At 41.2% G+C, this 22404-nt stretch overlaps 1 protein-coding gene across 5 annotated transcripts in view; it reads right to left on the bottom strand.

Annotated features, from left to right (window-relative positions):
• dip2bb (disco-interacting protein 2 homolog Bb) overlaps positions 1–22404 on the bottom strand; it is a 43961-nt gene that overhangs the window by 13976 nt on the left and 7581 nt on the right. For 3 of the 5 annotated variants that reach the window (XM_072382304.1, XM_072382306.1, XM_072382307.1), the window contains exons 2-18: positions 13139–13210; positions 11880–12026; positions 9112–9237; positions 8668–8994; positions 6983–7129; positions 6250–6369; positions 4366–4563; positions 4049–4140; positions 3308–3418; positions 3087–3210; positions 2776–2885; positions 2464–2566; positions 2308–2372; positions 1641–1734; positions 1434–1553; positions 1221–1335; positions 558–697 (exon numbers count right to left, since the gene is read on the bottom strand). In XM_072382304.1, coding sequence (XP_072238405.1) covers positions 558–697; positions 1221–1335; positions 1434–1553; positions 1641–1734; positions 2308–2372; positions 2464–2566; positions 2776–2885; positions 3087–3210; positions 3308–3418; positions 4049–4140; positions 4366–4563; positions 6250–6369; positions 6983–7129; positions 8668–8994; positions 9112–9237; positions 11880–12026; positions 13139–13210 — 2211 coding nt within the window. Of the gene's footprint in view, positions 1–557; positions 698–1220; positions 1336–1433; positions 1554–1640; positions 1735–2307; positions 2373–2463; positions 2567–2775; positions 2886–3086; positions 3211–3307; positions 3419–4048; positions 4141–4365; positions 4564–6249; positions 6370–6804; positions 6823–6982; positions 7130–8667; positions 8995–9111; positions 9238–11879; positions 12027–13138; positions 13211–22404 lie in introns of all 5 variants that reach the window. The other 2 variants (XM_072382303.1, XM_072382305.1) reach the window with 1 other exon arrangement.

Genomic DNA, 22404 nt, shown 5'->3' with positions numbered 1-22404 from the left:
AACAGGAGCTAAATCAGTATGATGTAAATCTATTTTAATGACGTTACATCAACCAAATCAACATCAACTAAATGAACAGGATTCATTTTACAAGTGGGCATCTACCCTAAGAGAGAAGCTGCTTTTATATGAAGCACAGTAACGTTTCTTTTTAATGGGTAAAAAAGTCCAAATGAGAACGCCAAAATGGTTGTAACTACAATGTTATATTTTATCAATCACCTATTTGTTTTGTTGTAATCATGATTGGCTCAAAATCGTAACTCTGAAGTATTGTTTAATCATGTATGCTCTGAATCTTTAATGTGCGTCGTCCATCATTTTTTTTGTTGTCTCGTATGTGAAGGCGAGCTGATCCGACCCTCATGTTTACTTTATCTTTATAATGTGAGTGAGGAAACAAAAGCATGAGATCCTCTCTCTTTTAGATGATTTCAAATCAGTGTTTTCCATAACATTCATGTTAGCTTTTGAGTTGAAATTTCTGAAAGCCTGCTTGTTGTCTTGTTTTTTTCATGCTTTTCTGTTGAGTCATGTATTTTTCTTTCTATCCTCACCTCCAGGCATCACGTGTCCCACATCTTGTACAGTCAGGGCAGAATTCTTGTCCTCCGTATTGACCCTGATGACACCGTGGCTCAGGCCGCCCAAGGAAAGGATGGCACGGGCAGGGAGGGGTGCACCCGGGACTCCCGATCTACACAAGGATATCGTTGGATCAAACATGTTTGTTTACATCCATCCCATCTGTTCATGCTATTATCACCCGCCAATATAGCCATCAGCTGAACCAGTAAAACTGTGTCATGTTTTTGTCTTTGTCAGCCTTATTAAAGAACGTTGGGACCTTTAACAAATTTCTAGTGTTGTTTTGGCGGTTTTACATGCTTTAATGGAACACTGAAAAGAACTCCTGAAAAGCACAGTCTCCATTTATAGATAAAAATGGCAGAGTGTGTGGCAGCTGTTTATTCTTTGAAGGCCAAACTAGCCACTCGGCAGACATTATGCATTGTATTACATGTTGATGTAGATGAGTAGCAGAGGAAGAGGCTGGACCTGAAAAAAGGCCTTTCACGTAAAAAAAAAATACAATGTGTTGGAGGAAAAGGGGAAACTCAAAAAAGCACACGGCCTCTTTAATTGTGGTGTCCCGTCATGGGAATTAGATGGAAAATAGAGGATAAAAAAAAATCTAGAAAAATGGAACAGTGAGATACCTGCGTATAGCGACTGTCATGGCCTCAGGAGAGGTGGCACAGGGACAGACAACCTCAGGCTTCAGCCCATGTGACTGAAACACATTCAGGAAGGCGTCACAGGAGGACACCGACCCTTAAAAAGAAGAGACACGTGATTCGGTGTGTTCGGTCCAATTTAGGCTCTTAAAAAAAAAAAAGACCCATTTTTAACAAAGCTCACAAAGTACTCACAGGGGTTAGCACCATCAGCAACAATGAGCATTCGTAACGAAGCCAGGCTGACATCTCTATGGTCCCGATGAGCCATCATGGCCCAGTGCAGATCACGGCACTTCACCAAAGCTACACGAGCTGCACAGCAATAAAAGTGACTCGGCATATCATTATACAATTCTTTCGTATAACGTAACTCAAGCTAAAATGATTGGTGGGATTTACCTTTATGAATGTGGACTCTCTGTACCCATGACAGAGGACAAGCTTTCATTACTGCATAGGGAACACTGATAGTGTGTATCCTGTTCATCACAGCCTGGAAAAGAAACAAAGCCTCATTAAGCAGCACATAAAAAAATCATATGTGCCTCTGCCTGCAGCGTGGAAGACAACACACATTATGACACTGTAATATGTTATGTCCTTACGTGACTTTTATTTTTGTATTTTTTTTCTCATTCAACAATTAAGTGATGAGATCGCAGCTATGAAAAATCAAAGTGAATGCATTATGATGAAGTGCTAAAAGCAACAAAATAAAACTGTGCGGATCAAATTTATACATTTCTCTTTTTACTGTTTCACAAGAGTCCTTTTATTTGAGGGGCTTTTTGCCTTAATTGGAGTAGATACACCATAGGCAGGAAATAAGAAGACCCTCTGAGTTTCTCTATATTTTCTTTTATTTCTCATCATTCAGTATAGAATCGATGCATGAAATACCCTAAAAATTGTGTTGGCTTGTTTGAATCTTAATCGCTAAACCACAAAACTGGTCAAATTTCCCTTTTTTTTTTAACTTAATGTAATGGGCCTCAAGTATTATAGTTAGAGGGATTTTCTTTATCAAACAGGGTACAAACAATGCATTAAATGCAAAAACACCCACCGTAAGAACTCCATGCCATAAGCCCATATCCTTTTTGAAGTCCAGAACGTTCACTAAAGTTTCACCTTAAAATGGAGACAGACAGATGTGACTCGAGCTGTGCCGATGAGGAAACCCTTCAGTGATGTATGATGACGACACTGCAACATTACTCACCCTCACAGTAGTTGCAGGCCTGGGTCAATGCTTGGCAGTGAGTCAACATGGCGACTTTAGACACAGCCACACCCACCACTGTGCCCTCTTTGCTTGCCTTGTACTACAAAGAGAGGGAGCATGAGGGGAAGCTGAGAATACTCATACAAAGCACAACGCACTGGATTTAAAAGCTGCTTTTTTTTTTATCATGAGAGGGGGAAAAATGTTTTTTGAAATTCCCAAATTAATTCGTAACGAGATCTTGTACTAAGCTGTCAGCAAAAGGAACAGAAACCACAGGAGGTGGCACAACAAACTCAGCTCTGTTACCTCTATATAAGAAGGGTCAGTGTTTGCAGTGGGAATGTGCGGCTGCCAGTCTTTCGATGGCTTGGTCAAGTATTTTGAATCTGTTATCACCCACTTTAGTCGAGGCCAGCCTATCGGAGAAAGTAATCAGGAAAAGTAAGGTCAGGAAAATATTACATCATCCTCCAACACCCTCCAAGTTTCATGTAAAAAAATTCTGAATGTGATTTCAACAAGGCCACTTTATGTTTTTTTAAGAGCTTCTCTGACTAATTATTGCATTTACATGTGACATTAAATATATTTTCATATTCATAACAGATATTTCTGACCTTTGAACTGCAGTATTTCCCCAGTTGGGGTCTTGGGTAAACCTTTCAAACAGATCTCACTTGTCAGGGCAAGACCGACACCACAGCTACCGAGCAGGAAGCCCACCTGGCTGATACCTGCATCCTAAAAACACCAGAAAAAAAAAGAAAAAGAACCACACTCGTGTTCTGAACTTAGAATATTTCTGAAAGTGCACAAATTTCTGCGATGGTCTTCATACCTTGCGAGACAGTGGTACCTCGATGGGTACAGGTATAACTTCAGCCAGCAGGCAGCCAAAGAAGGCCACGCAGAACATCCCGGGGTCACTGTTGGGGTACACCAGCGCCACCTACCAAGACGATAACTTTCAGTTTAGGATCCTTTTATGTGTGGGCTCGTCTCAGATTTTTTTAACCGTAGAACAATAACTTTCACGGACTAGCAGTAAATATGACGCACAGGTGAGTCTGATGTAGATATCATTCTAATAATCTTGGAAATAATTAGTCAAAATTAGGGACTGGATAGTGTAATGGTAGTGGTATGATTGCCACCTTCCATGTGGGAGACCTGAGTTCAAATCCCCTGCATGACTCCATTAGGGGTCCTTAGGCAAGACCCCCTTACCCTACATGCCTACATGTAAGTCGCTTTGGATAAAAGCGTCTGCTAAATACATAAACATAAACATAAAAACTCAAAAAGTTTTGGATAGACTGACATGCTGAGATGACGCGCTTTGAACATTCACCGTCAGTCATTGAGTCATCACAGCTTGTCTTTTGTGTGTTTTCTTCTCTCAACAATGTTATTCATGTCACTTGTCTATGGATTTAATGTCGGGGCTGAATAGCGTACTTTATCTACAGGATAAAATGAAGCACTACAGCAGCTTGTCGCATCAAAGACTGACAAATGATTTATTGCATTCCGCTGTGCTGAATAAATCTCTGCTCTAACTGTGTGTTTGCTCGCTCACTCTATCTCCAGGTTTGAGGATTTGCTCGTTCTTGGTTCCCAGCTTGTTCAGGAGAGTGTACGCCAGCTTCACACTGCGACTCCACAGCTTCCCTAACAGACAGAAGGTGGGGTGGGAAGGATGCAGTTAGGAGGGCAGGCAACACACATCCCCACTGCCAAAAACTCTCATGTCACAGAGTTCACACATTCTCCTAATACGAACTGCTTTTGAAAGAACTCAGCATTTTTCAGCAGCACTGGCTCACTACTAATTCGACCCTGTTAACACTTTGACTGTGGTTTGTGCACATTTAATAATTCAATCTTGTGTCTCACCATAAGTAAGTGTATACAGTGGCTTGCCCGTGATGTCCAGAGCAGTGAGAGCAGGGCTCTTCCCCTGAGTGGCCCCCCAACGAGCCAATGCTGCCTGCAGGGCCGGGGGCCAGTTACTGACAACTCCCAGAGGCTCCCCTTTCACTGGTATGATCTGACGGCCCTCTGGCTTGGGCGTGTTGGGATCCGGCTGGGGCACTATTAACAGAGGCAACAAAGGGCTTTTGGGTATGTTACAGGTTAATGAGATTCATCATCGATACCAAAGTAAAATAAAGTTCATACATCACAGCTGCCTATACTGTACTCCTTTGTATGTACTCCCCATCTGTCACTGTCTCTGCCACCTAAATTGTTATTTCTTGAAATAAAATACATTCTATAGAAAAGAAAATGCTATCCCTTTTTTTGTTTAAACAAAAATCTACGTACAAGCTACTTCAAGTCACACAAAAACAATAGTGTAATGCGACTAAGCATTGTTCATATGTAAAGATTTTTTGGGTATTTTTTGGTTCCTTACATCTAATTAAATAAAATGGGAAATATGTGTAGCGATGTATTGAAACACGTCTAAACAGAAATAGAAATACAGTATATAAGGCAAAAACAGAGATATTATAATTCTAACAAGCTTTAAAGTCTGTGTTTGGTGTGACCACCATGATTCTTCAACTCAGCCTGAACCCTCTCAGACGAGCTTTTCTATAGTTTCTTTAGGTATTCTTCAGGAATATTTCTCCAGGCTTCATGAAGCTCTCCTTTGGATGTTGGCTGCCTTTTGTTCCGATCCCACACTGCTTCAACAATGTGGAGGCTCTGGGCTCTGGGGAGGATTCATTCCTCCACAAGGCCTGTAGTCTCCAATTTTAAGTATAGTGCTTGTGTCATTTGGCAGACACCACACTTTACTCCCTGTTTCCCTTCCTTAAGAATGGCTTCTTGACAGCCACACTTCCATGCAGACCATTTCTGAAGAGGCTTGGCCCAACAGTAGATGGATCAACTCAAGGCCCAGAGGAATCTCTCAGGTTCTGTGTCAGGTCTTTGTTAGATTTTTTTCCCCATTTCTTAAGGACATCACTTTCAGATACTGTTAATCTGCTGTGGTTTTTACATTTTTCTCTGTTAGCCACTTTTTTGTCTTTTATTTGTCCAGTTTGCTCAATCTTTTAAGGACACATTGCCTACCATGTTGAGATATGCTCATTTTCAGCTAATGCACTGCTGGAGAGGGGTGGAGCGGTGTGATCACTCCATGCCCCTGAAAGTCTGAATTATGGCTGCTTGGAAGCAAAATATAAAGAACTAAAGGGTGGGTTAAGACTTTTACACAGTTCCATTAAAAGTCCTTAATAGAACATTTGTGGTGCAAAGTTGGACTCGTTTTGCACATATTAGGCCTAAAATGAAGTTAAATACCATCCTCAGTTCATGAGGAATTAAAATTTCAAGGTTTAACACTGATGCATGAGTATGAACACCTTTCTTATAAATAAGCTCATATCTGATCAATAAAGACAGGGACGTCTGGGTTTCTCTGCTCAAGCTGCTGCCCCCGCGACCCGACCTCCAGAGAAGCGGCAGATGATGGATAGATGGATGGATGGATGATCAATAAAGCAACAGAAAATATTTCATCATCTACTGGAAAAGCTTTTTAAAAACATCTTTGAAAAACTGCAACTCCATCATGGTTCCAAAGCATGCACACCCTAAAACTGAGAAATGTGTTAAATCTGCACACACGATCAAGAATGCCTCTTTAGGCATACTGTATTTTAATATTTCGCTTCTTATCAACAACTGATGCATGCAGACACTGTATTTTGCATACGTTGCTACAGGATAATCCTGATTAAAGTGTTTCTTTGGGCAGCGTACCTTGGACGATCTCCTCAGAATCATCAGTGAAGAACTCACTGAGCGGGGGCCTCTTGGGCCTCTTCAGGGTGTTGAGCAGCTGTTGGATCTTAGTGGACACTCTGCTGCTCACAGGAACTCCTGCAAGTCGGGTGAAGGTGTAGACGAGCAGCAGCAGGGAGAAACATACGGTCACTCATTCCGTGAATCGTAAAAACTGTCAAACACGACCTGTCCAATCATCTTACCATAGCATAGTCTGCTATTCTTCATTCCATTCCACACTTTTAGGAAGAATTCAACCAATCACAATAATTCGACTTAAATCAATTGCAATATATTTTGGGAATGAAAAGCAGCAGCATAGGTGGGTGTAGTCAAAAAGGAGAAAAACATGGTGTGAGCTGGGAAAAAGGTATTTTGGTTTGGGATCACACATGAGGATTAAGTTTGTGCGTGGACAGTGATTTTGTTGCATTTTTTTCTATAATGATCAATTAAAAACACCAGGAAGAGTAAGGGTTCAACAGAAAACACAGAGGGCTGAGGACACTACACATTAAGGAGTTTCCTTACTCTGCAAATTACCTCTTCCTATCAGCCATTCAATTAAACATGAGAGGGTGGAGGAGAGAAAAAAGCAGTAAAGTCTGATTATTAAAGAAGAATGGTTGCGAGTCAACACTTAATTGAAAAAAAGAGTAATCAGACACAAGCTCACGCCAAGACACACAAACTATTAGACAGTTGTTACCATCCGCGGTCTCCATCATGCTTGAGCGGCTCTGCCCGCGGCTCATCCCTCGAACGACGGCGTTAGAGGGAAGGTCCACCCGCGGGCCTCTGGCTCGAGGGGCCACAGCTGTCACATCTGGAGGGGGGGCACTGTTCTCAGAGTGGGCTGCGGGGAAAACAAGATGTCCTGAAGTTTTCATGTTGCTGGCAGGAAGGAGAAAGCTACGTGGGAGCACCAGAAATTAGAATATCATGCGACTTTAATATTCAGTCTGAGCTTTTACGAGCACAAATCTGTGTGGAAAATGAAAATCAAAAAAATCTTCCCTACATTTACTTAATTTCACTGCAGACAGTATGAACCCAATGTTTTGTTTTGTCTTTTCATTTGTACACATATTTTACATTAATGTTGACAATATAATGGTGTTATTTCAATCAGGTGATGCCAATAAGTATTGATTTCATTATGTAACAAAAGCAGTGCTGGAGGACAATGAAAAGAGGAGCAAAGATGGGCAGATGACATCCAGTTTGTCTACAAATGTGTGAGAAAAATGACTGAACCACTTGAAAATGATGTTCCATAAAGAGCGATTGAAGGTGATTTGCACATGTCTTCCTCTCCAGTGCATACCCTCATTGAAGTATTCAAGCTATCTGGAGGAATTTCAGTGCATAGAGAGCAAGGGCATAATGCTACGCTGGACACCTGTGATCCACACTCCCCCAGACGGCACTGCATCAAGAGCCGTCATTCATTATTGGCTGATGTAACCACCTAGGCAAGGCTTTACTTTGAGAAACCTTCGTCAAGCACTACAATATTAAGTTACATTCAAAAGTACCACTTAACACTTTTATGTGCAAAAAACTGTCTCATGTTAATGTGCAGTCCATTCAGACTGTTGCACACCTTAAAATGCGTTCTCATGAAGAAAGGGACTAAATAACACCCGAACACTTCATTACGTGGCATCTTCAATTCCAAAATGTCTTGTAAAGGTTATGAGAAGGAATGGCAAAAGTGGTAAAAATGTACTGTCCCAACCGTTTTTGGAATGTGCTGCATGCCTCAAATGCAAAAATTAGTAGAGTTAGGTAGACAAAAAAGGAAACATGTTGGCTGCATACAGGCATTCAATGAAATGAAAGTCAAGGTAAATGTAAGAATCCCTGTTTGAATCATTGTGTGAGGGCATGGTTTGATACAGCTCATCAGATCATTACAGCTTTGTGTTATATAGCTATTAACTTTTATTTACCAACAAAGGATGTTTTAAATGAGTTATCACAAAAGAATCTTTCTGTTTTAAATGTATCATTGTAAATGATAACTTAATTAAGTTATTCATTGTTTTGGATGACCAATTTTTGGAGGTCACTGATTGCATTTTTCAAGTCTGTGTCAAAAATACTCGCATGACACTTCAAAATGACCAAATAATGAAATAAAACGAAACAGGTTCAGTTAAATTGTCACTCTTAAATAAGCACTTTAACGAATATAGTGTAAAATATAACTTTATACACCATTCTGTTTTTTTTTTTACGAATGTAGAGATCCATAGTGAAAGATTCCTCTGCATGAGCCGAGACACAAACTTTTGACCAAAATATGCCATCAGGGGCAACTTGGAAACTTGTTGTATGGATGCAAGCAACACTTGGTGTCCATAAATATTTTACAAAACTCTGCCTCACCGATGCGACTCTGAGCCAGCATGTCTGTCACTGCTGCAGTGCGGCTCTGCTCGTGTGGCTGGTGCTGGGGCTGGTAATGTGGTTGATACAGAGGCTGGTACTGCGGCTTGTACTGAGGCTGTGGCTGAGCATGAGGCTGGCTCTGGGGCTGTGGTTTGGCCTCTCCGTGCGACATGGTGGAGGAGGCTGAGGAGGAGGTGGAGGAGCCCTGTGCGGAGCGGTTGACCCAGTCCGGGCTCTGCAGGTTGGGATTGACCAAAGGTGGTGGAGCGACCATTGAGGACTGTCTGCGCCCGGATGTCTCATCCTCAGAACCTGAGGAGGAGTCTGAATACAAGATAACAAAGCTTGAATATCCAGAATTGTATTCTCCTGGCTAAATTTCCAACTGCAATGTCATCACAGGAGAGGAGATCAAGAGGATTTTCCCTTTTTGTGTCTTACCTGGTGGTGTGCGAGTTTCAATGGGAGACTGCACATAGGTGGACCGCCTTTTTGTAGGCATAGGAAGTGCCATCTTCTCCTCTTTATGTTTAGCCAGGGCAGCTTGTACTGCCTCTGTATGGATATCTGCATTGACAGAAGACGATATACACTTTTTAGTTCGACATAGCTTCATACTGATGGCTCTATATGTAATTTAACCCAGCAAAACAGTAAAGAAAACGAAAAGATTGTTTTTTTTAAATGGATGCAGCATATTTTGTTTATTTCTTGCTGAGTCCAAGGTCTTTATATCTGTGGATGATTGATCTTTTTTTTCTTCCTTTTTTTGTATCCTTTGCACAGTCCCTGCAGTTTAAAATACTGGAAGCTGCAATATTTCTAAATAAGGTGGAAACACAGGAAAACTTGCAGATAACGAATTCTACACTCAAATTTTACAGTCCTCACTCTTCATTATGCATATAATTTGCCCCTTTCCTTTTAGGGATCAATAGGTAGAGGTCAACCAGCCCTTTGAACAGGGGGGTGGGGGTCATTTAGATAGTTAGCTAGATCACTGGTTCCCACTTTGGGTCCCCATCCTCTAAAGTTGTTCTCTTTGTTTTCACGACACAAAAAGGGGCACCAAGCCTGCTTTCAAGAATGAAAAATGGCAGACGGGTGGGGCCAAGGGGACAAATTGGAATTGAGCCTTAGTTTCCATAAGAGGTTCTGTGGCAGGTGAAGAAGTGTTGAAGAGGAATGTTTGTTTTATTCATCCAGAAAGAAGAAAGAAAATCAATCCATTAATTTTCGATACACACTTAATCCAATTCAGGGTCCCGGGAGAAGAAAGAAAATATAAAACTGATTTATTGTCCTAAGAAATCAATCCAGAGGGGAGCTATTCTTTTATGAAGCCATTATTCAGATAAAGTCTGAGAGAAGAAAATCTCTCTGATGATAAAACACATTCAACCTGCGCTGACTTGATGGGAAGCATTCCTTTGTTTTAAGTGATTACAAGCTGCATAGTTAGGTAACCTCTGCCTCAAACTTCCTTCCAGTTATTTCCAGTCTTAATATTGTAGCCTTGTTCCAGCAAGATTGTGTTATAATCTTTAGAGGAGTAAGAGGAAATATCTTCAGAAGATGACAGTGTTTCCTGCTGTGGCAGGAATCCACAAGGAGAGAACAAAGCTGTGCATTATCCCACTCACATGCCTACACACACACACACACATATGCACACAGCAATAAACACAGAAACACTTTCACTTGATGACACCCACAGGCGCATTAAGAAGCAGCAACACATTCAGAATACGCAACAAAACATGCGCAACAAAAGACAGCTCACTGAAAAAAAGAAAGGACACATTTTTTTTATTTGAGTGAAAATAATTTTTGCTCAAACATCAACTGATTTGAATAAATCATCAAGCACAGCTCACTTCACAGCAGCAGCGGGGACCATAATTACATAACTGGCGCTCTGCTTAACAGATTGCTAAGGGCTAAATCATCCTTTCTCATAATGTGCAGAAGTCCTCCCTCACACAGGAGCGTCAGGAGAGCCTGACACCTTACACAAGTCCGAGAGGATGAGGGCTGTCTCCACGGCGATAAGCACAGTGGGTTTTTGTAGAGGTTTGCAGTGCCTTTTACTCCAGCTCTAATCAACACGGACACAAGTGGGCAGCTCGTTTGAATCTATTATTACTTTCTATGAATGCTACTTTGATATACGTCTAAAACCGGCAACGTCATTTATAGGACATAGAAATTCAGACAGAGCATCTGAAACCAGTCAATAGTGTGAGTGTAGTAGTGACCAGGTTGTTTAAAAGGTGCAACGGCTGAGAAAGCCAAAGCAAAGTAAAGGCAACTAAATGATACTTGTATCATCCATTAAATGACAGTCACTTTATTCCTCTGTTGAGTCTCCTTGGCAGAGGTATGTGTTCTGTGACATTTTTTTAACCTTTTGTTACTCAGAAGATTTACGCAAAAACTAAGCGGCTAAATTTCATGAAACTTGGTAAAAAAGGTGTAAAGAATCTAGATGCATATATAATAGAAAAATACACGCTCAAGGTAAAGTGTTTGGCTGTGGATTCGCATATTTATTTAGCTTTTATTGCTATTCGTATTCATATATTACAGCTAAATAGCTTTTATGAGTCATACGTTTGGGCTTTTTTAATGTTCTATATGGTTTTATTCCAGCATTTGCTTTTGATCTAAAGCACTTTGTGTTGGATATGCGTTTGATAAGTGCTGCACAAAAATGGATGAGTTGATGTACACTACTATATAAAAAAAGAAACAGCAGGATGCTTATCTGAAAGGGGAATTCTTAGTCTAAACCTCAGTGAGAAAACATTCCTAATAACATCCTTATGTGCTTTTTGCTCTTTCACCTTAACTCTACAGCTTAGTTTTGCTAGCATCGGGTTTCTCCCTCCGGATCAGCATTGTCCTGCTTTCTATACAGCCCAAGCAGACATAGTCGAGCAATGACATCACTCTGTTGTAGGAATGGGGGTCCTCACTGATGGGCTCCCCAGCTGCAGAAATGCACTGCCATCTGCCCCTCACACTTACAAACACAAATGCACTTCCAATAAACGTCTGCATAATTGGCCCCACAGAGACAGCTGAGCTTAAAAACAGACGGGTGCAATAGGTGAAGCTGATGTGAGCCCATCAAAGGTCTTTTGCATTGGAGGAACAGGGTCAAGCAGGATGCAGGTGTACTCTTGATATCTTTTTTTCTTGCTGACCTGATCTGTAGCGGTCATCCCTGGTTCCTCCACTGCGATGTGTCCTGCGGGAGCGACGTTCACGATACCGAGATGAGCTGGCAGGGGGAGGGGCATGGCTAGAAGAGCTCGGAGCAGGAGGCGGTATGTCATTCTGAGGTGGTGACACTGTCAAACAAACACAACAAACACGCTTTAGTACAAGAAGCACATACCTCCACATACTAAGCGGAAACATCGGTGGCCAGTGCCGAGAGCAAAGTCTCCATTTTTCAGTTCTGGTAACCCGAAACAAGTGGAAGATCTTTTATCATCCTCTGAAAATCTGCTCACCTTCATGGTTTAACTCGGTGATGCACAAGAATACTTCAAGACCCCACAGCATGAAAGTTGGGTGTGTTTAATACTGCAGCAGGGCTCATTTCTGACAACCACACCAAACAGTGAGGCTGTAAATGATTGAAAAGGCTTGAAGCTTTCAACAAGGGATGACACAGAAAAACAGCTTTTCAAGAGTTTAGTTACTTCATAATTCTTAATAGAAAAAAAGTTGTAAAAGCTCCTCATAAAAAAGTGGTTTTGAAAGTTGTGGTAGATCTGCTACAACTCTGGAGAGCGTTTCCTCCTCATATCTTACTATACATCACCGAGGTCAGTGAACGCTTCTCTTTTTATTCATTCGATCAAGACTTTAGTTGTCTTTCTATAAACACTTATTTTTAAAGTGTTTGCCTGTGACTTTTATTTTTTCCCACTTTTTTGTCAGCAATATGTTCAAAACACAATTCATTGTGTGAAGCTCAACATAACAAACTTTAACTGACCATGTCGACATGGCAAGAGGCGAATCTCAAATCTTCTTCTTGGTCAAGTTCTGATATTCACTTTTCATAATATTCACAGCCAGCATGGACACTGATCAATGTGTGGCTAGTGCAGTGGAGAAGTTCTTCTATGGGATCAGACCCTTCACTCCTAACATGCACTACAGGGTCACTGGTCATCTTTGCTTGAACCAATCTCAGCACACACTAACCACTCTCAAGACTCCACAAGACCAGCTGCTTTGGATAAGCCTTAACCAAGGATAGATATCACAATTTGTCGCTTGTCAAAGTCCATCATGCTCTCTAATGTTTCATGCTTCTGATGCACTGACTTCAAGAACAGACTGCTCATTTGCTGTCTAATATGTATCACTTCTTGACATGTGCTTTTGCAGCATGATAAACAACATTCACATGGCCTTCCCCTGAATGTCAGATCAACTCAGTTCTTACCTGGAGTCTGGATTATGTAAGGAGCCAGGAGTTTAGTCCTTTTCTTCTCATAGCCCTTCTGTGTGATGTCACCTGTAAAAGAAAAAAGAAAAAAAAATGTTGAGCATATTAAGATCTCAAAGAAATGTTTTAAAGATTCAACTTCAGTCAGCTACTTTTGGATTTTCTTCGATACGCCCGAAAGGGGACATCTTTTTAAATACAAGAGTTGTGATCAAGGAAGGAGAGATAAGATAAGAGATAAGATAAGATAATAAGATAAGAGATGCAGGTAGGAAAAGTAGTAAGGGAGAGAATGAAAACAGATGGATGCGCACAGTGTTGCAGTAATCTCTAGAGATGGCTGCAGGCGTCAAAAATGTGGCTCAGTTCCGGCCTCAGTGTAGTGAGAAACAAAACAAGACTAAATCCGGACGCATGCGGAAGCGTGGGCAAGAGACGGGATGATTCAGAGTCACTGAGAGAAAACCAAGCGGTATGAATGTTGAAGAGACACATGGAGATTAAATGGAAATGACAAAAGCACAAAGGAGGAAGAGGTGAGGATGAGGAGAGGGCAGAAAGGCAGAGCTGAGCGATGGTGCAACCAGAGCACAGAAGAAGAGGAATTCTGAGTCGGGGGACCGATTTAAACCTTAGTCAAGTGGGAGGCCAGCAAAGAGTTCCTTTGACGCCTACTTCAGTCCCTCCTGCTGACAGCCCATCTGTATCTTCCTCCATCCCACCAGACCCAACACAGGCTCACTGAGATCCCCGCTGGCCCTGATGCTTTGCAAACACTCCTTGCCAAACTCCTCTGAGGGTAAAGCTGTCAGATTTTCAGACGTACAAAAAAATCTATGTGTAGAAGCTGCCCTCGCTTTGCTGGTCGCAGCAAGTGGTGAGGGTTCATTCAATATGCCTGCCAGTGGCTGACTTGCTTCCTCTCAAGCCTTACCTTTATTATACTGACTGCCACAACAACAAGGGACCTACCTGTTATCCCCTTATCATCTTCTACCCCATACTCTTTAGGAAAAAGGTTGCTGTTTCTTAAATCAATGTATATAATTTTATATTTTAATCAGTTTATCAAACAAACTGTTCTCCCTAATTATAAAGTTTATCTAATTTAATCTAACAAAGTGTATCGATGTCTTTTTACCACTTGGTTGTTTGCCTGAGTCTTATTCATCTTGCTTTCACAAATGAATGTCACTGGAAAAGAAGCTGACCCCTCAATGAGCTCTCGAGTATAAATACAGTTTGTACTTCTGAGTGATAATATTGGCCAGTGACTGATCCCACTCTGAGAAGTAATCACTGCTCTGAGGTCGTACCTCTCCTGAAGTTCTCGCCTTTCCTAAGTTTCACCAAAGAGGGCAACAGACATTAGATGAGGATTTTTAGGCATCCAGACACAAGCGTACAACTGTCAGCCATGCAGTTACATGTAAAGGCCATATTTTGAACTAATCTATGAGGGCATTGTGGTAGAAAGAAATCACAACAATTACCGATAATTTAAGATTATTACAATGTCATAACTTTGCACACAATTTCTATTGGTTTTAATTAAATAATGCCTGTTGAAATATGATGAGGCCAGAGTGTGGTGATCACACAAGTTGCACAGAAGATACTAATAATTTTTTTAACAAACATAAAAAACAAGTTCTAACACAACCAGGGTTTACAAAATGTGTATATGATAAATATATATATATATATTTTTTTTTTATCAATGTACAGACAACACATGTCCTAGTTCTTACTGAGAATAAAAACAGGATTTGCCAGTAAAAACAAGTTCCTGAGGATGGAGACCATGAAATACAGCTGAAAACTCCACCGATGGACACTGGTGATAAAACAAAACCTAACTTGTGTGGTCGAAACACGACATAGAGTCTCAAATCTGAACCTGGGTTTTCATCTGTAAACTGTGATGGATTTTTAAAATAGGTTTGGATGGTAAACTTAGCTTCAGTCAGAGCATCTTGACATCTATCACAGTTCTTTACCACAACAGACAAAGCAGCAGCAGCGCTTAAGCAATTTACGCATCTAGGCACACTAACAACAATGCGCCGGACATGACTACGGTCACTCAGGGAATATATCGCCTGAGAGGAGAGCCCACTCCAACATTATATTTCCTCAGGGACCAGGAAGCTTTTTTTCTTAGAAAAAAAAAATGGAAGAAAAGCACACACTTCCATAAGTAATGCATGAGCGGTACAGTTGGCCACACTCAGTCACGTGATTTATTTTTAGCTTGTGTGAACATGCAGTTTCTCTGCAGAAAGACTTAGGGAGAGGGATGGAGTCAGTGATGGGGGAGGGGCTGGTGTGGCATTAAATGAAACTCAGTGTAATCACTCTTCCATCTGGATGATTTGGAAATCATCTGTTTTGTTTTTTTTTCCTTTTTCATTTCATGCTTGCATCATGGGACTCCGGCAGTTGGAGGTGAAGGGTTAAACCTCTGCGAAAGGAGTGCATTCTACCAGTGAACTACCAGGTAAACACGGTTGCATCATAACAGGATCTTACACGTTACTGGCACATGAAAAAAAAACTATGACACCCTGAGAGGAATCTTCCATTGAAAGGTGCCCAGTCTTCCCACAATTGTGACTCGGATAAATAAAATCTGTTTAAGAGGCAACGCGCAGCTCCATCGGGGAGAAGAGGGCCTCACTCGTTAACCCACTTTCTCACAGTGACCCAGACGTGTCTGTGCTAATGCTGGAGGTCACGATCAAATCATTTCAGTGTTTAGCTTCACGCGAGGCCGTCACGTCTCCCCTCTTGCAAATTGGTTTCACAGTTGCCTTGTCGAAAAAAAAAACCCCACCTCATAGTCTTTTTTAATTTTTTCACCAGCTAAAGGGAGAAACATCAAAGCCGTGCCTCCTCTCAGCCCTGAACGCTCTCTCCCTTTCGAACTTCGGATTATTTGAATTGTGGTAGGACTGCACTCGTCTTTTTACCCCACAGGCACTCAGTCTGAATAGTAATTAGCTACCAATCTCCATTCTCTTTCTCTGCTTCTTGCTCACCCTCATCTCATTGGCCTCAGTTGCTCTCTCAAAACCAACTATTTGCAGTCATGTCAACACCAGCTCGTGGCACGTGGGCTTCCAGATGTTTTGTCACAAAAAAAAAAAACAGACCGCTTCAACAAGATCTGAAGATAGGACAAACACTGTAACCACACAACACCAAGCATGAAGTCAGATCTTCCTAGTGTAACATACCATGTCAGTCACAGACACCATTTTGGCTGTGTGCCTGTCTTTGTCAATTGAGTTCAAGTCTGTTATTTTCAACGGGGTCGTTGTTTATTTAGCAAACTGACGTTCCTGGAGCTTAAAGGGCCGACAGTTTTATCTGTGGAATAAACATCCTACTGAAGCCTCCCAGCGGCCTCTTTAAAGCAGCATTTAAACCCAACCAAATCACTCACACACACCAGCCACTGTACACACACACCCAGTACAAGCCACCAAAAGTTTCATATACTCTATTGTTGAATGTAGAAATAACTGGGCTGCATTGGTTATGTAGAAATTCTACACAATGTGCCTTTGTCTTTAGCAGACCAGCAGAGGGGACCTAAGTGGTTGAGAATTTGCTGCAGCTGTGGTTCAGATCTGCAGAACATTAGAGAGAACTTTCGGACCAATCTAACTAACAGAGATGTGTAACAGCAACTATAAAGAGGCGATTATGTTCTATAAACAGCGACACCAAGCGTGTGCTGTGCGTTCCACCTGCACCGATGTCCCAAAATGGATTTGGGATAACCTGCTACTGCTGGACGTTGATCAGAGAAAGGAAAAAATAACAAAAAAACAGAAAGGTGGGGGTTCAAAAAAATTCTACAGAGACAAGAGGAGAATCTGCGACTCTGTTATGAGAACAGCGTCTTCAAAGGAGGACAAATTATATTCACACTTTCATTTGCATGATCAGTTTGACGGCCTCTTGAATATCATAACGAATGATAATAAAAACAGACTTGGAGCTGTTCATCTTTCAGCACTACGGAGGAGCGCACGCAAGCACTTTTGCTGCCGTTATATGTAGCTGTGGTGCGGACTCCATAATCCACTTGGACTGGAACAAAATTAACAACCATCAATATAGTTATTTGTGTGGCAGGACCTTTGAGGTCTGAGCTCAGACAGAGCACTGCAACATGCCGGTTTCCTTTGTTTCGATGCTTGAAGTCTCTCTACAGTAGATTTGCTTTGAAGTTTAGGGTCACTGTCCTGCTGCAGCCGTTTGTCAAACTTCTGCTGGACTACAAGACTACTAGTTAGAGATCTTAATAAATGATGAGCTGACCAGGCCGAGAGAAGAAGCAGCCTCTAAATCACGATGGTCCAAGAACAGTGTCGTTCTAACTATTTTAGGTCTGTTTATTTGTTGATTTTTCACACAAGAGCAGTTTCAGACTGCATACCTCCCCCAAGGCTGAATGAAAAAAAAAAATCCCTGCATCATAATCCACGTACAAATCAACATCAAAAGTTAATCAAGTCTAAACTAACACTGGGCTTCTGGGCTTCTTAGTTTCATCAATGTGCATTTTGTGTTGATCCTTTGGAATCAGCTGGAGGCACATTACTGATGATCTCCACAGACAGGCAGCTTATTTAAATGTGGACTGGGAAATATCTAAACTCCAACATCACTTTCTGAGCTTAAATCTTTGGCGAGACACAGTTCACATCAGCAGACGCTACCTGTGAGTTTTCTTTGCTCTTCTTTAAGTCAAAGCAGCTCTGATTTCAAAGCAAATTTACACAAAAATGCCGGCCATTTCAGAGGGTTCTTTTTTCTTGGCACCGCACTTGTGAACTTGTGTGAATGATGAGCTCAGCGTGCAGGTTGATACAAGACCGCACGTGTGTCAAGCTGTGTGGATGATATTCTGGGTGACAATATTACTCACAGAACCAATTTAGCTATTATTAAGCCTAAAGCCCTAATAGTTGAACCTTGTCTTCTATTTTAAAAGTGGAAATACACTCTGCATCATCATTCATTCACAGGTGTCAGCTTGCCATAACTAGAATGTTGGGAGAGTGCAGCAATGATGTTTGTTGTGACTGAAACGAGCAAATTATTTCTGTTTCAGAAGTTAAACAGCAGAGACACACCAACAAAAAGACAAGTCTACCACATACACTGAAACATCAGAGTATTCTGTCAACGGGCATTATATTCCACAAAGAGAAGCTTCATGCCCACCTTTACTGGCTCAAACAATAAAACTGGTATTACAGGCACAGGTGAGTGAAAGAAGTGTTGTTTTTTTTTTAAAAGCTTAGGGCCTTAACATACACACACACACACGCACACACATATTTTTCTCTGTAGGTCTCAAATGATTCTGGGTGCGGCCAACTCAGGTAACAGAGCGAGTCGTGTTTTCCTCCACACGGTTATTAAGCTCAACTCAAAGTGGGAGTGACCACACTACAGTCACACACACACATGTGTGCGCACACTCACACGCAGGCCCCAGAGGGCATGAAGCAGTAATAACAAGGCTTACAAAGCAGAGAGGCGAATAAGTGCAAGGAGGTAACTGAAAGGAAACAGCCACTCAGCCAGTGGACCAGCTTCCATCTCCTGCTGTCATGTCTTTCGTTGGGTTACTCTGCAGCAGGAAGAATGAAGGAAGAAGGTGTGGCCGACACACCTGACACCACACCTCCCAAACTGCCGTTTGGGTCAACACTGGGAAACGCTGTGAACAGTTAAGACAAAGAAACTACCTGGTGACAGTGTTACATGTGGGGAAAAATAGTGAAAAGAATACAGATTGAATTAAAGACACGTACGGCTCCTGTTCGTTAAGGGTCTGCTGAGCAAATGCAGCAGTTAGGTGTGTTTGTGCAGCTCAGCCTAACATTCAGTGCTTTGCAAAAGCAGTCATGCTTGACCCTGTTCATAACTGACAATTACAAAAGGAATTATAAAGTGGCTCATTAGGACTTTAGGAAAGAGAAAATGATCAATGAATAAAGCAGCTATGTGTGGCATAGCTGATGAGAAATTCTGGTTGAGTAGAGGGAAAGGTAGTTCTATTTAATCATTTCTTCAAAATCATTTCTGCGATGATGACATGTCAAGCTGTCTCGCTGAGACTTGATGATGATGTACCTGTTGCTGAAACCCAGGCTATGTAGGTTAAAATAATTGGATTAAACTCTGGGATCTGGCTGCAACCTGTCAGATCTCTTGACTGCATGTGCTGCTTATCTGACTGCAGTCTGCCTGAGTTGCCTTGGTGGGTGAAATGTTCAAATAACTATATGAAATACAGCTGAAGATATTCGAGAACACTTAAAGATGCTTAGAGTACGACGTAGCACGTTGTCTAAGAAACCCAAACCCTCTAATAGATGCACTTACCTTTGCCACATCACTGAGGAAGTGACCATCTGTTTTGGTCTTAATAAAATAAAAAAAATCAAGGTTCAGAGGGACTCAGTGGCTGTGATCTTTGGATGCAGTCATTTCAGAGGACCTGAAAGCTTGGCTGACCCTGCCCTTTGTCCTCACACAGCCAGCATTACAGGACCAACATTAAAATGAGCACTCTTTATCAACACACGAAGCAAATTACTTTCCAAATTCAAATTAAATTCTACTGTGAGGTTTCTCTCCAGAGGCTGACCAAGTGCAAGGGCCAGGTACAGCAAGTATGGCAACATATGACAAAATCTAGACCAAGTTTTGGTAAATCTATACAACTACGTCAAAAACAGAGGATTTTAAACACTGATTATTTTACATAAGTGACTCATACTGAGCTCAGATACCTAAAAAAGATTAAATAAACAGAATACAGTAACATTTTTCCTGACTGGGTTGATGAGAATCACCTTAAAACTCTCACTGAACTACTATGATTTACGATCTTCCAAAGTCAGCCGAGAAACAGTTAATTCTCCAACACATTTGGAGCAGCAGAAGCCTCATGTTTACTCTAAAGGTTTTGACTGCTTAGCACAGCATCTAATTGTGCTAGCTTCAACATATGGCTGTTTTAATCTGGAAAGGCTTCATGGAAAATTCACAGAGTAAAGGGGTGTGTGTGAGCAGCGGTGCGGGGGTTCCTCATGGGCCATGTCCATAGCAACAAGATCCATGTGGTGATTCACGAGGGAACATGAAATGTACATCCACCGTGATTAAGCAGTGACACGTCAAATCAACATTAAAAAAAGCGCTTAAGAAATAAAGAGGGGCGTGAAATAAGATGAAAGAAGGATGCTGCTTATCATTTTAGGGTTATATTTGCTCAATTTACATAAACTGCATCAGAAATGATTAAAACAATTCCATCAGTCAAGTAAAACATTAACAGTTCAACAAACGTTCCTCAAATAAAATTGATCAGCCTGCTTATAATTAAGAAATCACTGCAGCTCTTGTTCACCTGCACAATCACAAGCTCAAGAGTTGTTTTTTTTTTCTTTCTGTTTGTCATAAGGGTGAAAGAAACTTGGATTAAATGAAAGTGCTCTCACTGGTCTAAAGCACGTGTTGCAGGAAGACTGAGATCTGCTTCTTCTACTCGGCACTATTCAATAATTCAGTGAACAGCACAATGACCCAAGCACCACTTACTCTTCTCAACCATCGTCATCCTCCCTGTGTTACTTGTTTGAGTTGTGTTTCTTTTTAGTTGCTGCCAAAGAAAGGACCCAGACAAAATGAGAGAGAGCTTGATTAGAATTATCAAAGGGTTTCATAAATGGCAAACTTTAAAGGCAAAACAGATTGAGAGTCCACCTGAGGTTCCCTGTGGAGTTAAAAGTGAGACAGTGTGTGTCTGTGTGGAGGCGTGCACTCGAGTCTCATCTAAATAATTCAGACATTTTTTTTTACTCGAGGTTTCAGCGCTCCTGTGCGTGGTCTTCATTTGTGGCAAAATTAGAAAACATTACGGTTTAGATTATAAAAAAAAACCCGAAACCCTGAAACCTGCTGTTGTGTTTTTGTGTGACACGAGTGGTGGAAGAGTTTCTCATTTCATGGCGAGACCAAATATGTAGCCTGGAGCGCTGAAGATCAGAGGACAGTTCTCCTGCAACAGTTAGGGAGCTAAATCAGCTTCCTTTCTGTCCCTGACATGGACGAGGGTAAACTGACACACAAATAAATTCTTCGAAATAAATAATTTTTTCTTTTAGATGCAACAGCACAAAATTTGAGTGCACCCAAATTCTGGCTTTCAGTGCCACTAATAATTTTAAAGGTTACAATTTTGTCATCTCCTGTACTCACTGGTAGTTACGGTGCTGGTAAGCATTTGCCTTTATTCAGATCAGAGCGTATATATGCTGGTATTCTGTGAGTCGGGCTTATATTGAACCTCTTCTTTTTCGAGATAATTATTTATGACTTAAATCCAGTAAAGGACGTCTGTTTTGTTGCTATTCTATAAGCAACGTTGAATTTCACTATTACCTCAGACTCCTGATTTGAGACTGATTGGGTTTGTTGTTCCCTGATGCTGAAATGCTGCAGGGAGGGAGAGCACTTTGTTGGTCACACAGTTGTAATAAAGAATGATGTAATTGTTTGGGACAGTTCAATACTGAATATTGACACAGTGACAACAATAACACTGCTTTAGATGGACTGTTTGCAACAGATTCAGTGCATAAATACCTCCAATACTTGGCAAAGATAACTGCTTGCCATTTTATCAGAGACGGATGGTTTAATGGTCACCTGCGTTGATGCAGTGAGTTCCACGCAGGAGCTTTTAGAGCCAAGATCGAGGATGTGTGTAACGGGCAGCGGCAGTGTTTTTCTTAATGAAATATCGGGTAACATATCACTTCCTCATTGAGTTATATTATATATTATATTGCATATCACCAGCAACTAAATTTATCCTTGTGAAACGTTTTATCTTTTTAGGAAAAACTTATACACACACCTACGTGGCCGAGAACCAGACTCCAATATCGTCTAAAAACTGCTATCAAAGATGTCAACAAAGTGGTCAAGAGATTGGGGCAAGTGCTACATGGATTAAAATGTTGTAAACAGACAATTATTGGGTTTGACTAATTAGCTGCATGTTTTCTCCTCTTTATTCCATTTCCTAATTACCTCCACTGCTTCATCTAATAACGCCAACATATCTACTCATGATGAAAAAAGAAACGAGTGAGTTTCATATTTGCACTGGGTGGAGCTTTGTTATCACAGACACTTTAAACACTTACCAGTTACCGTGGTTAATC

The sequence above is a fragment of the Leuresthes tenuis genome, unplaced genomic scaffold, assembly GCF_036924035.1.
Source record: "Leuresthes tenuis unplaced genomic scaffold, fLeuTen1.0.hap1 SCAF_3, whole genome shotgun sequence".
Taxonomy (NCBI): Eukaryota; Metazoa; Chordata; class Actinopteri; order Atheriniformes; family Atherinopsidae; genus Leuresthes; species Leuresthes tenuis.
This window is presented reverse-complemented; position numbering and strand designations above follow the sequence as displayed.